We start from the raw sequence: 15,000 nt of genomic DNA, 5'->3' as shown, positions 1-15,000 counted from the left end.
ATCACTGGCAGTGCCAGGCAGATAGCGACACAGAGAGGGGCACAGAGAGGCTATCACTGGCAGTGCCAGGCAGATAGCGACACAGAGAGGGGCACAGAGAGGCTATCACTGGCAGTGCCAGGCAGATAGCGACACAGAGAGGGGCACAGAGAGGCTATCACTGGCAGTGCCAGGTAGATAGCGACACAGAGAGGGGCACAGAGAGGCCATCACTGGCAGTGCCAGGCAGATAGCGACACAGAGAGGGGCACAGAGAGGCTACCACTGGCAGTGCCAGGCAGATAGTCTCTCTGTGCCCCTCTCTGTGTCACTATCTGCCTGGCACTGCCAGCGATAGCCTCTCTGTGCCCCTCTGTGTCGCTATCACTGGCAGTATCCTGGCAGTGCCAGGCAGATCGCGACACAGAGAGGGGCACAGAGAGGCTATCACTGGCAGTGCCAGGCAGATAGCCTCTCTGAGCCCCTCACCGTGTCACTATCTGCCTGGCACTGCCAGGAGACTGCCAGTGATAGCCTCTCTGTGCCCCTCTCTGTGTCGCTATCTGCCTGGCACTGACTGCTATGGGAGAGTTCTCAGAGAGATACTGAGGCGAGGAACAGCCAGGACCAGGCTGCAGCCATTAGGAGGCTGTGACCGTGTATCAGCCGGCTGTATACACCACAACCTCATCTAATGGACTAACAGCACTCCCCCCCCCCCCCCTACCACTAACACACCAGGGAGAGAGAGATCCAAGAGCAGACACAGCCGGGCAGCACACACAGCATCAGGGGCAGTGTGGCACAGAGGGAGGGGCAGTGTGGCACAGAGGGAGGGGCAGGGTGGCACAGAGAGAGGGGCAGGGTGGCACAGAGGGGCAGGGTGGCACAGAGAGAGGGGCAGGGTGGCACAGAGAGAGGGGGCAGGGTGGCACAGAGAGAGGGGCAGGGTGGGACAGAGAGAGGGGCAGGGTGGGACAGAGAGGGGCAGGGTGGGACAGAGAGAGGGGCAGGGTGGGACAGAGAGAGCGGCAGGGTGGGACAGAGAGAGGGGCAGGGTGGGACAGAGAGAGGGGCAGGGTGGGACAGAGAGAGGGGCAGGGTGGGACAGAGAGAGGGGCAGGGTGGGACAGAGAGAGGGGCAGGGTGGGACAGAGAGGGGCAGGGTGGGACAGAGAGAGGGGCAGGGTGGGACAGAGAGAGGGGCAGGGTGGGACAGAGAGAGGGGCAGGGTGGGACAGAGAGAGGGGCAGGGTGGGACAGAGAGAGGGGCAGGGTGGGACAGAGAGAGGGGCAGGGTGGGACAGAGAGAGGGGCAGGGTGGGACAGACAGGGGGGAGGATGGCACAGACAGGGGGGAGGATGGCACAGACAGGGGGGCACTCTGCGTACCTCTCTGTTCATGTTCTAGGAATTCTGTCCCCTCTCCGTGCGGTCACATTGTCCAGCCTCCACACAGCCTCTCTCCCCCCCCCTGTCACTGCCCCCACCCTCACACAGCCTCTCTCTCTCACCCCATCACTGCCCCCACCCTCACACAGCCTCTCTCCCCCCCCGTCACTGCCCCCACCCTCACACAGCCTCTCTCCCCCCCGTCACTGCACCCACCCTCACACAGCCTCTCTCTCCCCGTCACTGCCCCCACCCTCACAGCCTCTCCCCCGTCACTGCCACCACCCTCACAGCCTCTCTCCCCCTGTCACTGCTCCCCACCCTCCCATCGCCTCCCCCCCGTCACTGCCCCCACCCTCACACAGCCTCCCCCCGTCACTGCTCCCCACCCTCACACAGCCTCTCCCCCCCCACCCTCACAGCCTCTCCCCCCCCATCACTACCCCCAAACTCACACAGCCTCCCCCCCCATCACTGCCCCCACCCTCACACAGCCTCTCCCGTTACTGCCCCCACCCTCACACAGCCCCTCTCCCCGTTATTGCCCCACCCTCACACAGCCTCTCTCCCTGTCACTGCTCCCCACCCTCACACAGCCTCTCCCTGTCACTGCCTTTCCCTCACACAGCCTCTCCTCGTCACTGCCCCCACCCACCCTCACACAGCCTCTCCTCTCCCCTTCACTGCCCCCCCCCCACCCTCACACAGCCTCTCCTCTCCCCTTCACTTCCCCCCCCCACCCTCACACAGCCTCTCCTCTCCCCGTCACTTCCCCCCCCAGCCTCACACAGCCTCTCCCTCCCCCTGTCACTGCCCCCCCCCCACCCTCACGCAGCCTCTCCCTCCCCCTGTCACTGCCCCCCCCCCACCCGCACACAGCCTCTCCCTGTCACTGCCCACCCCCTCACACAGCCTCTCCTCTCCCCGTCACTGCCCCCCCCCCACCCTCACACAGCCTCTCCCTCCCCGTCACTGCCCCCCCACCCTCACACAGCCTCTCCCTCCCCGTCACCGCCCCCCCACCCTCGCTCTCCCCTCCCCCCGTCAGTCTCTCCTGTTACCGCCCCCTAATCACATCTCGCTCTCCCGTGTCATTATTCCAGTCTCTCTCCCCCTCTGTCACTGACCCATCATTTCCCCCCCCCCCTTGTCACTATCCCTCCCCATTCGTTCTTCCCCATGGGCACACTCGCTGACCTCCTTTCTCCCATTCACCCCCCTCCCCCCCGTCCCCATCCCGTCACTCCCTCTCAATCCCCCCCCCCTTTCACAGACTTTCCTTTCTCTGTCACTGACCCTCTCACAGTCTCTCTCCCTCTCCGTGTCTCTCCCCTCCCTGTTGCTGACCCTCTCTCTTCCCCCTCTCTCCCTGTTGCTGACCCTCCTCTCTCCCCCTCTCCGTGTCTCTCCCCTCCCTCCCTGTTGCTGACCCTCCTCTCCCTGGCACAGAACACACTGGTAAATGACACTGGCTGGTCATTACTCCGGCCAGGCATGTCCCCCCCCGCCCCCCTATGTACTATATATAGTGTGACTTAAAGGCCCCAGCTGTGTACTATATATAGTGTGACTTAAAGGCCCCAGCTGTGTAATATATATATATATATATATATATATATATATATATATATGTGTAATATATAGCTGTGTAAGTCACTATATATATATAGTGACTTACAGGCCCCCGTGTACCATATATAGTGTGACTTACAGGCCCCTGCGTACCATATATAGTGTGTCTTACAGGCCCCCGTGTACCATATATAGTGTGACTTACAGGCCCCTGCGTACCATATATAGTGTGACGTACAGGCCCCCGTGTACCATATATAGTGTGACTTACAGGCCCCTGCGTACCATATATAGTGTGTCTTACAGGCCCCCGTGTACCATATATAGTGTGACTTACAGGCCCCTGCGTACCATATATAGTGTGACGTACAGGCCCCCGCGTACCATATATAGTGTGACGTACAGGCCCCCCGCGTACCATATATAGTGCTTCTCGTGCTACATGTGTGGGGTCCCTGCCGTAGCACATTGCTGTAGGATACTCACCATGTGTCACTCCTTTGAAGTGGGAGCTCTCTCAGGAGATGGGGTTGGGCGTATACACAGGGTGGATCTCAGCCCCCATGGGTGAGCGCTGCTGACCGCTCTGTGCCTGCTCTGCTGCTCAGGCCACTGATAGTCACCATGACACAGTGTCCAGGCAGCACAGAGAGCAGGAATGTGAAAGGGGCACTCCCACACAGCCGGCAAAAAGCCCAACAATGTCACCAGCTTCATCACAAAGATGCAGTCACCGCTACAATAACTTCCACTTATCTGCTTCCTGTGTAATTAGAATAAGTTTCTATTTTATTATTATTAATAATAATAATCTCTTGTAGTGTTTTTTCCCCAATGGGACGCCAAGCACATCAGTTAATGGCCATTCCCTGCACTTATTCCCTCAGCTGCTGTAACTCTCCCAACATACCACTTAGAGTGTAAGCTCTCCGGGGCAGGGATTTCCTTTCCTATTGTCTGACTTTGCTGTGCTTATTGTATTATAATTCCCTGTACTGTATGGTCTGTGTGAAGCGCTGAGTACACTGTCTGCGCTATATGAAGAGATACATACATTACAGTATAGTGCGCAGTACATCCCATTTTAGAAGCACAATCCCTGGTCCGTAGAGCTTACTATCTGTGTCTATTACCCGAGGCACAGGGGCATAAAGTGACCTGTCCGAGATCAGGAGAGGACATGGGCTTCTGACTCGGGCCCTTTAATCACCAAACTTCACAGTCCCAGGCATCTATCTTCTGTGAGGGGGACCGCCAGGCGTGTATTATTTCTGTGAGGGGGGGACCGCCAGGCGTGTATTATTTCTGTGAGGGGGGGACCGCCAGGCGTGTATTATTTCTGTGAGGGGGGGACCGCCAGGCGTGTATTATTTCTGTGAGGGGGGGACCGCCAGGCGTGTATTATTTCTGTGAGGGGGGGACCGCCAGGCGTGTATTATTTCTGTGAGGGGGGGGACCGCCAGGCGTGTATTATTTCTGTGAGGGGGGGACCGCCAGGCGTGTATTATTTCTGTGAGGGGGGGACCGCCAGGCGTGTATTATTTCTGTGAGGGGGGGACCGCCAGGCGTGTATTATTTCTGTGAGGGGGGGACCGCCAGGCGTGTATTATTTCTGTGAGGGGGGGACCGCCAGGCGTGTATTATTTCTGTGAGGGGGGGACCGCCAGGCGTGTATTATTTCTGTGAGGGGGGGACCGCCAGGCGTGTATTATTTCTGTGAGGGGGGACCGCCAGGCGTGTATTATTTCTGTGAGGGGGGGACCGCCAGGCGTGTATTATTTCTGTGAGGGGGGGACCGCCAGGCGTGTATTATTTCTGTGAGGGGGGGACCGCCAGGCGTGTATTATTTCTGTGAGGGGGGGGACCGCCAGGCGTGTATTATTTCTGTGAGGGGGGACCGCCAGGCGTGTATTATTTCTGTGAGGGGGGGACCGCCAGGCGTGTATTATTTCTGTGAGGGGGGGACCGCCAGGCGTGTATTATTTCTGTGAGGGGGACAGCCAGGCGTGTATTATTTCTGCGAGAGGGACCGCCAGGCGTGTATTATTTCTGCGAGGGGGGGACCGCCAGGCGTGTATTATTTCTGCGAGGGGGGGACCGCCAGGCGTGTATTATTTCTGTGAGGGGGGGACCGCCAGGCGTGTATTATTTCTGTGAGGGGGGACCGCCAGGCGTGTATTATTTCTGTGAGGGGGGGACCGCCAGGCGTGTATTATTTCTGTGAGGGGGGGACCGCCAGGCGTGTATTATTTCTGTGAGGGGGGGACCGTCAGGCGTGTATTATTTCTGTGAGGGGGGGACCGCCAGGCGTGTATTATTTCTGTGAGGGGGGGACCGCCAGGCGTGTATTATTTCTGTGAGGGGGGGACCGCCAGGCGTGTATTATTTCTGTGAGGGGGGGACCGCCAGGCGTGTATTATTTCTGTGAGGGGGGGACCGCCAGGCGTGTATTATTTCTGTGAGGGGGGGACCATCAGGCGTGTATTATTTCTGTGAGGGGGGGACCGCCAGGCGTGTATTATTTCTGTGAGGGGGGGACCGCCAGGCGTGTATTATTTCTGTGAGGGGGGGACCGCCAGGCGTGTATTATTTCTGTGAGGGGGGGACCGCCAGGCGTGTATTATTTCTGTGAGGGGGGGACCGCCAGGCGTGTATTATTTCTGTGAGGGGGGGACCGCCAGGCGTGTATTATTTCTGTGAGGGGGGACCGCCAGGCGTGTATTATTTCTGTGAGGGGGGGACCGCCAGGCGTGTATTTTTTCTGTGAGGGGGGGACCGCCAGGCGTGTATTATTTCTGTGAGGGGGGACCGCCAGGCGTGTATTATTTCTGTGAGGGGGGGACCGCCAGGCGTGTATTATTTCTGTGAGGGGGGGACCGCCAGGCGTGTATTATTTCTGTGAGGGGGGGACCGCCAGGCGTGTATTATTTCTGCGAGGGGGACCGCCAGGCGTGTATTATTTCTGCGAGTGGGACCGCCAGGCGTGTATTATTTCTGCGAGAGGTAACGCCAGGCGTGTATTATTTCTGTGAGGGGGGACGCCAGGCGTGTATTATTTGTGTGTGGGGTACGCCAGGCGTGTATTATTTCTGTGAGGGGGATGCCAGGCGTGTATTATTTCTGTGAGGGGGACGCCAGGTGTGTATTATTTCTGTGAGGGGGAACGCCAGGCGTGTATTATTTCTGCGAGAGGTAACGCCAGGCGTGTATTATTTCTGCGAGGGGGACCGCCAGGCGTGTATTATTTCTGTGAGGGGGGACGCCAGGCGTGTATTATTTCTGTGAGGGGGTACGCCAGGCGTGTATTATTTCTGTGAGGGAGACGCCAGACGTGTATTATTTCTGTGAGGGGGACGCCAGGCGTGTATTATTTCTGTGAGTGGGAACGCCAAGCGTGAATTATTTCTGTGAGGGGGACCGCCAGGCGTGTATTATTTCTGTGAGGGGGACCGCCAGGCGTGTATTATTTCTGTGAGGGGGCCCGCCAGGCGTGTATTATTTCTGTGGGGGGAACGCCAGGCGTGAATTATTTCTGTGAGGGGGGGGACGCCAGACGTGTATTATTTCTGTGAGGGGGACCGCCAGGCGTGTATTATTTCTGTGAGGGGGGACGCCAGACGTGTATTATTTCTGTGAGGGGGAACGCCAGGCTGCACATGATACAAGAGGAAGGTAAGAAGCACAGCAGAAAGCATAAACATCTGTTAACCCCTTCACTGTCCGAGGGGCCTGTTTTGCTGTGAGCCGGCAGTGAAGGGGTTAACGGTTCCTTTTCCCGATTAAGGAGAGCTGCGCCTTTAACGCAGATATTATGACGTGACGGACGAGGCGTTGCATGGGTGAGCGCCGCGACGTCAGGACCGGCCAGAGAGGAACTCACCGACACTCTGCTCCCGATCTGAGACATGGCGCGGTTACTCTCCTCCGTCTGTAGATTTCAGCGTCACCATCAGCAGCCGCACAGAGTCCAAGCGTAGAAACTGGAGTATTAGCAGCACAAGCTGGGCCTGCCCGGGGAGCCGGGGAGAGCTGCAGGGGACATGCAGAGAGAGAGCTGCAGCTGGGGATCAGGAGACTGCAGGGGACATGCAGAGAGAGAGCTGCAGCTGGGGATCAGGAGACTGCAGGGGACATGCAGAGACAGCTGCAGCTGGGGATCAGGAGGCTGCAGGGGACATGCAGAGAGAGAGCTGCAGCTGGGATCAGGAGACTGCAGGGGACATGCAGAGACAGCTGTAGCTGGGGATCAGGAGGCTGCAGGGGACATGCAGAGAGAGAGCTGCAGCTGGGGATCAGGAGACTGCAGGGGACATGCAGAGACAGCTGCAGCTGGGGATCAGGAGGCTGCAGGGGACATGCAGAGAGAGAGCTGCAGCTGGGGATCAGGAGGCTGCAGGGGAATTACAGGGACCAGCGGCAGAGGTGCAAGGAAATCAATAAGTAACAGAGAGGCGCAGACAGGGGGGGTGAGAGGCGCAGACAGGGGGGTGGAGAAGAGAGGCGCAGACGGGGGGGGGGGGGTGCAGAAGAGAGCCGCAGACGGGTGGGGGTGGAGAAGAGAGGCGCAGACGGGTGGGGGTGGAGAGGCGCAGACGGGGGGTGGAGAAGAGAGGCGTAGACGGGGGGTGGAGAAGAGAGGCGTAGATGGGGGAGGGAGAACAGCACAGATGGGGGGAAGAAGAGGCGCAAGGGGGGGAGAATAGAGGGGGAGGCGCGGGGGGACTGGGAGAGGCACAAATAGGGAGGCGGGGGGAAGGGGCGCAGACGGGGGAGGGATAGGTGCGCAGACGGGGGAGGGGATAGGTGCAGGGAGGGGAGGGAGGCGCAGGCACGGAGTGGGGGCGGACAGTGGCGGGGGATGGAGAGGCGCAGACAGGGAAAGGGGGAGAGATGCAGACGGGGAAGGCGCAGACAAGGGGGTGAGGCACAGATGGGGGGGATAAGGCGCAGGCAAGGAGGGGGCAAAGGCGCAGGCAGGGGGAGGCAAAGGCGCAGGCAGGGGGGGCAAAGGCGCAGGCAGGGGGGGCAAAGGCGCAGGCAGGGGGGGCAAAGGCGCAGGCAGGGGGGCAAAGGCACAGGCAGGGGGGGGCCAAAGGCGCAGGCAGGGGGGGCAAAGGCGCAGGCAGGGGGTGGCAAAGGCGCAGGCAGGGGGGGCAAATTCGCAGGAAGATATGCAGGCAGGAGGAGAGACGCGCAGGCAGGGGGAGAGACGCGCAGGTAGGGGAGAGACGCGCAGATCTAGCAGAGGTTTCACAGCGCAGAGGGTTTGCAGGGTAGAGGGTGTGGCTGGGAGAACCAGGTGAGAGGCAGAGCTGGGGCAGCCGGGGCTGACACGGAGCTACCTGCCTGCGTCTGGTTGCCAGGTGACTGGGTTTGCTTCGTTGTGGCTCCCCTGTGCTTTGCTGACAAGTCCAGCGGGTTTATCAGGACTCACGCAGCAAGTTCCCTGCAGCCCCCCGCTAACGCAGGCCTGCAGCACCCCGCTAACGCAGGCCTGCAGCACCCCCCAAAAACGCAGGTCTGCAGCACCCCCCAAAAACGCAGGCCTGCAGCACCCCCCAAAAACACAGACCTGCAGCACCCCGCCAACGCAGACCTACAGCACCCCGCCAACGCAGACCTGCAGCACCCCGCCAACGCAGACCTGCAGCACCCCGCCAACGCAGACCTGCAGCACCCCCCGCTAACGCAGACCTGCAGCACCCCCCACCAACGCAGACCTGCAGCACCCCGCCAACGCAGACCTGCAGCACCCCCCGCCAACGCAGACCTGCAGCACCCCGCTAACGCAGACCTGCAGCACCCCGCCAACGCAGGCCTGCAGCACCCCGCCAACGCAGACCTGCAGCACCCCGCTAACGCAGACCTGCAGCACCCCGCCAACGCAGGCCTGCAGCACCCCGCTAACGCAGACCTGCAGCACCCCCCGCCAACGCAGACCTGCAGCACCCCGCCAACGCAGGCCTGCAGCACCCCGCTAACGCAGACCTGCAGCATACATGCCGCAGGACAAGGCAATAACAAGTATCATTACACACTCCCAGCCACCTTTCAATCGGAGAATGTATAGCTAAAAATACTTGAGCCCCAAAAGAAAGAAATCCGCCACCTATTATCCATTATATTATGTCACATGTATTGTAAAGCACCATGTACCTGGAAGGCACTATATATATATATATATATATATATATATATATATATATATATATATAAGATATTTTGTGCCTTCTCTCGTGTCTTAATCATCAAGACATTCCCACAATAGTGTAGAAAATGCTAGCGATACTCAATATCATCACAGAGTGCCGCATATTCCTTATGGAGAAACAAACCTCCTTTATAAACACTGACTCCGTTACTCAGCGACCCCCTTCCGTGCAGGAAGCAGAGGATTTAACGCTGCAAATGTTTGCACCGTGCAGCAGCGGGAGGGGGGGTCCCCGGGGACCCCTGTAATCCTGTGTTTATTTACAGCAATCAGTGTGCAAATTGGAGCCTCCAGTTGTAGGAGACGCAGATGGAGCAGACAGGCTGAGGGCTTTAACACCGTGATGTACAGCGACACCCCCCTCAGGGGAACACAGAAACCCACCCCTCCCGTATTGATGCCCCATGATGTACAGCGACACCCCCCTCAGGGGAACACAGAAACCCACCCCTCCCGTATTGATGCCCCATGATGTACAGCGACACCCCCCTCAGGGGAACACAGAAACCCACCCCTCCCGTATTGATGCCCCATGATGTACAGCGACACCCCCCTCAGGAGAACACAGAAACCCACCCCTCCCGTATTGATGCCTTTCGCTGTCACGGTTACACCTCATTTCATAGAAATGGAAGAAAGCACTTTTGAGAAGTCAGCCCGCAGGTTTATTTCTCCATTTTAAACACCCGGAATCGCTGGGATGCCAATGTGGACAACCATTTTTTTTTTTTTACTAGTCCCCAAAATAATAATAATATACAAATTGGATCTGTCTTTGCAGCGTTGCGCCCTAAAACAAGCGTCAGAATCACTGCAGAGAGCAGAAGAACATTTTAAAGAGCCGGCAGCAAAAAATGTGATTGTGTCTTTATCCGCTTCCCTCCAGGGGGGCCTGAAACACACACAGAGGCGTGCCACATTACCCAGCTTTCCAGCACAGCCGGGGTTAAACGTGCATAGCCATTTTAAGTAAAAAGGTGACACTGCGTTCATTTGCATGTCATATCCCAGAATCCCTGGCTGCAGTGGAAGCACTATGCTAAGAGATAATGGGGAAAGGCATCGTTGCAGACCTGTCTGTGGATGTGCTCACAGGGGGGTTTTATTGGTAGCAAAGGGAAGATGTTAAAAATAAACATGATTTGCAGCAGAGACAGCTAACAATGAATACGGATTTCCGGGCGCGTGCAATAGAAGAGTGGGATACGTCCTGGGACTCGGAGGGCTGCCAGGAATCCAATATCGGACTGTCCTGTATTTGGACCCTGTCCAGTAAAAAAAAACCTCTCTGGACAGTGACCCGACCGGCTTGGGGGGCCGCGGGATTTCCCCGAGCAGGGCTGTTGCTAGGGGGCTGGGCAGCTTACTCCATCCTGATTGGCTGCATTACCCAGCAGCAGCCAATCAGGTGGTGTCAGGAGCCAGGGGGTGGGGCCAAGGAGAGGAGGAAACAGCATGGAGCAGAGGTCTGTGTCTAAAGTATGTCGCACCTTTCACCATTGTGTCCAGCATTTTTGGAGAAGCCACCGGGCACCCCTACCTATGAGAGCCACCCCTCTCATGGTCTTCTATAGCACACTATCTAATGGAGATCAGTAACACTACTCCTATACCGCATTCAGTTGTAGAACAAGGATGTGTAGGGTACCACCATATATATATATATATATATTCAATGCTGTGGTTTCACCACTGGGTGGCAGTGCTGCTCTAAGAAGGATTTACCGCAGTATAATGACGCAGGGAAAGAGCGGCAGCGACACGTCGGTGACGTAACGGTGACCCGTAAAGTCATGTTCTGTGGAGAGAGCAGGGCTCCGTGACACTCGGTGTCCCTATGTCCCAGAACCCTGGTCAGGAGATGGGCGGAACAGCACGGGATGACCGCTCCTGTGTACCAAGATCCGTCACGCGTGTGTGGGGACGTGTCACGCGCACTCTCCTCACTCAGATGTCTTCTTGGGGCTCCGGCTTCTCCACATGACGAAGGTCACAAAGATTCCTATGCACGAGAGAGACACGTGTTACAGGCCCGCCCGCCCTGCCCGCAGGGTAACGTCGCTCGCCCCATGCCCTAACTTTACAGGTGAGCATGCATGGCCACCGTGGGCAAACCTTGTCCCGCTAGCAGGAAGCTCGCCCAATTCCCTGGGGACGTTACTCACCCATAGAGAGTACCAGGATCAGCCCGGCAACCAGAGGCAGCAACACGGAGTATTCCCGCGGGAGGAACAATGTGTGAATCACATGATCACCGTCAATGAACGGCTGGCGGGGGAGAGACGAGAGTTTGTGCGTTAAAGATCTGGAGCGCGGGGGGAGGGGGGGGGGGTTTACTCAAGTCCTCAAGGGCCACCAACAGGTCAGGTTTTCAGGATATCCCTGCTTCAGCACAGGTGGCCCAGTCAAAGACAGAGCCACTGATTGGGCCACCTATGCTGACGCAGGGATATCCCCAATACCTGACCCCTTGAGGACTGGCGTTGCCCACCCCAGATCTATAGAGTGTGGGTGTACGGGCGGCTGTCACGGTGTCACGGTGTCACATGACTGCCAGAAACAAACAGTAACACAATAAATTACAGTGAAGCAGTTATCCAAAGTTTGCAACGGTGCAGAAGGTGTGTCATGACGCATGTTGAGTTTGTGTATCACATACCAGACAAAAATCACATGCACCATTGTGTACTAGGTGTGTGATGTGTCATGTGAAGCACATACCATGATACAGTAGCGAGTTGTGTTATTGGGTAGCAGTTTGTATTATGTTTGTGTATCACACACCAGGCAGATAACCCACACCGTGTAGTAGCCGTACCGCGGGGTGTTGTGTTATTGTGTCACTGTGATCACACACCAGACAGGTGACCCACACCGTGTAGTAGCCGCACAGCAGGGTGTTGTGTTATTGTGTAGCAGTGTCACTGTGTATCACACACCAGACAGATGACCCACACCGTGTAGTAGCCGCACAGCAGGGTGTTGTGTTATTGTGTAGTAGTGTCACTGTGTATTACACACCAGACAGATGACCCACACCGTGTAGTAGCCGCACAGCAGGGTGTTGTGTTATTGTGTAGCAGTGTCACTGTGTATCACACACCAGACAGATGACCCACACCGTGTAGTAGCCACACAGCAGGGTGTTGTGTTATTGTGTAGCAGTGTCACTGTGTATCACACACCAGACAGATGACCCACACCGTGTAGTAGCCGCACAGCAGGGTGTTGTGTTATTGTGTAGCAGTGTCACTGTGTATCACACACCAGACAGATGACCCACACCGTGTAGTAGCCGCACAGCAGGGTGTTGTGTTATTGTGTAGCAGTGTCACTGTGTATCACACACCAGACAGATGACCCACACCGTGTAGTAGCCGCACAGCAGGGCGCTCAGAGCCACAAGTCCGGCCCCTGCCACCCGGTCACTTCCTGTCGCCTGGAACACAGAGACACATCACCAAAGGGTTAAGTGACGGAAACCCGGCTCTTCCATATGAAATCAGCGCTAATTATCGTATTAATTACGCAATGAACGGAGCCCCCCTTCTCGCCATCTCCCTCACATACACACCCCCCCTCTCGCCATCTCCCTCACATACACACCCCCCCCCTCGCCATCTCCCTCACATACACCCCCCCCCTCTCGCCATCTCCCTCACATACACACCCCCCCCCCTCGCCATCTCCCTCACATACACCCCCCCCCCTCTCGCCATCTCCCTCACATACACCCCCCCCCCCTCTCGCCATCTCCCTCACATACACCCCCCCCCCCTCTCGCCATCTCCCTCACACACACCCCTCCCTCTCGCCATCTCCCTCACACACCACCCCCCCTCTCGCCATCTCCCTCACACACATACCCCCCCCTCTCGCCATCTCCCTCACACCCCCCCTCTCGCCATCTCCCTCACACCCCCCCCTCTCGCCATCTCCCTCACACCCCCCCCCTCTCGCCATCTCCCTCACACCCCCCCCCTCTCGCCATCTCCCTCACATACACACCCCCCCTCTCGCCATCTCCCTCACATACACACCCCCCTCTCGCCATCTCCCTCACATACACACCCCCCCCCTCTCGCCATCTCCCTCACATACACCCCCCCCCTCTCGCCATCTCCCTCACACACACCCCTCCCTCTCGCCATCTCCCTCACCCCCCCCCCATCTCCCTCCTACCACCCCCCCCCATCTCCCTCACCCCCCCCCCCATCTCCTCACCCCCCCCCATCTCCCTCACCCCCCCCCATCTCCCTCACCCCCCCCCCCCCATCTCCCTCACCCCCCCCCCCCATCTCCCTCACCCCCCCCCCCATCTCCCTCACCCCCCCCCCCCCATCTCCCTCACCCCCCCCCCCATCTCCCTCACCCCCCCCCCCCATCTCCCTCACCCCCCCCCATCTCCCTCACCCCCCCCCCCATCTCCCTCACCCCCCCCCCATCTCCCTCACCCCCCCCCCCATCTCCCTCACCCCCCCCTCTCGCCCTCACCCCCCCCTCTCGCCCTCACCCCCCCCCTCTCGCCATCTCCCTCACCCCCCCCCTCTCGCCATCTCCCTCACCCCCCCCCCCCCTCTCGCCATCTCCCTCACCCCCCCCCCTCTCGCCATCTCCCTCACCCCCCCCCTCTCTCGCCATCTCCCTCACCCCCCCCCTCTCGCCATCTCCCTCACCCCCCCCCCTCTCGCCATCTCCCTCACCCCCCCCCCCTCTCGCCATCTCCCTCACCCCCCCCCCTCTCGCCATCTCCCTCACCCCCCCCCTCTCGCCATCTCCCTCACCCCCCCCCTCTCGCCATCTCCCTCACCCCCCCCCATCTCCCTCACCCCCCCCCCATCTCCCTCACCCCCCCCCCCCATCTCCCTCACCCCCCCCATCTCCCTCACCCCCCCATCTCCCTCACCCCCCCCCCTATCTCCCTCACCCCCCCCCCTCTCGCCATCTCCCTCACCCCCCCCTCTCGCCATCTCCCTCACCCCCCCCCCCTCTCGCCATCTCCCTCACCCCCCCCTCTCTCGCCATCTCCCTCACCACCCCCCCTCTCGCCATCTCCCTCACCCCCCCCTCTCGCCATCTCCCTCACCCCCCCCCTCTCGCCATCTCCCTCACCCCCCCCCCCTCTCGCCATCTCCCTCACCCCCCCCCTCTCGCCATCTCCCTCACCCCCCCCCTCTCGCCATCTCCCTCACCCCCCCCCTCTCTCGCCATCTCCCTCACCACCCCCCCATCTCCCTCACCCCCCCCCCCATCTCCCTCACCCCCCCCCCATCTCCCTCACCCCCCCCCCCCATCTCCCTCACCCCCCCATCTCCCTCACCCCCCCCCTATCTCCCTCACCCCCCCCTCTCGCCATCTCCCTCACCCCCCCCCTCTCGCCATCTCCCTCACCCCCCCCCCCCCTCTCGCCATCTCCCTCACCCCCCCCCCTCTCGCCATCTCCCTCACCCCCCCCCTCTCTCGCCATCTCCCTCACCACCCCCCCTCTCGCCATCTCCCTCACCCCCCCCCTCTCGCCATCTCCCTCACCCCCCCCCTCTCGCCATCTCCCTCACCCCCCCCCCCCTCTCTCGCCATCTCCCTCACCCCCCCCCTCTCGCCATCTCCCTCACCCCCCCCTCTCGCCATCTCCCTCACCCCCCCCCTCTCGCCATCTCCCTCACCCCCCCCCTCTCGCCATCTCCCTCACCCCCCCCCTCTCTCGCCATCTCCCTCACCACCCCCCCCATCTCCCCTCACCCCCCCCCCCCCCCCACTCCCTCACCCCCCCCCCCATCTCCCACCCCCCCCCCATCTCCCTCACCCCCCCCCCCCCATCTCCCTCACCCCCCCATCTCCCTCACCCC

At 59.5% G+C, this 15,000-nt stretch overlaps 2 protein-coding genes across 2 annotated transcripts in view; both read right to left on the bottom strand.

Annotated features, from left to right (window-relative positions):
* The window catches only part of PIP5KL1 (phosphatidylinositol-4-phosphate 5-kinase like 1), a 21,886-nt gene extending 10,871 nt beyond the window's left edge, over positions 1-11,015 (bottom strand). The window contains 2 exon segments of the mRNA XM_075578512.1: positions 6,824-6,972; positions 10,880-11,015. Coding sequence (XP_075434627.1) covers positions 6,824-6,850 — 27 coding nt within the window. The 5' untranslated portion in view covers positions 6,851-6,972; positions 10,880-11,015.
* Positions 10,220-12,605, bottom strand: DPM2 (dolichyl-phosphate mannosyltransferase subunit 2, regulatory; the record flags this gene model as incomplete). Its single annotated transcript, XM_075579520.1, has 3 exons — positions 10,220-11,156; positions 11,320-11,422; positions 12,504-12,605. Coding segments are annotated over 3 exons (264 nt in total), but the record flags the coding sequence as incomplete, so codon positions are not given.
* Positions 12,606-15,000: the final 2,395 nt, after the last annotated feature.

Source organism: Ascaphus truei, chromosome 21 (genome assembly GCF_040206685.1).
Source record: "Ascaphus truei isolate aAscTru1 chromosome 21, aAscTru1.hap1, whole genome shotgun sequence".
NCBI lineage: Eukaryota > Metazoa > Chordata > Amphibia > Anura > Ascaphidae > Ascaphus > Ascaphus truei.
This window is presented reverse-complemented; position numbering and strand designations above follow the sequence as displayed.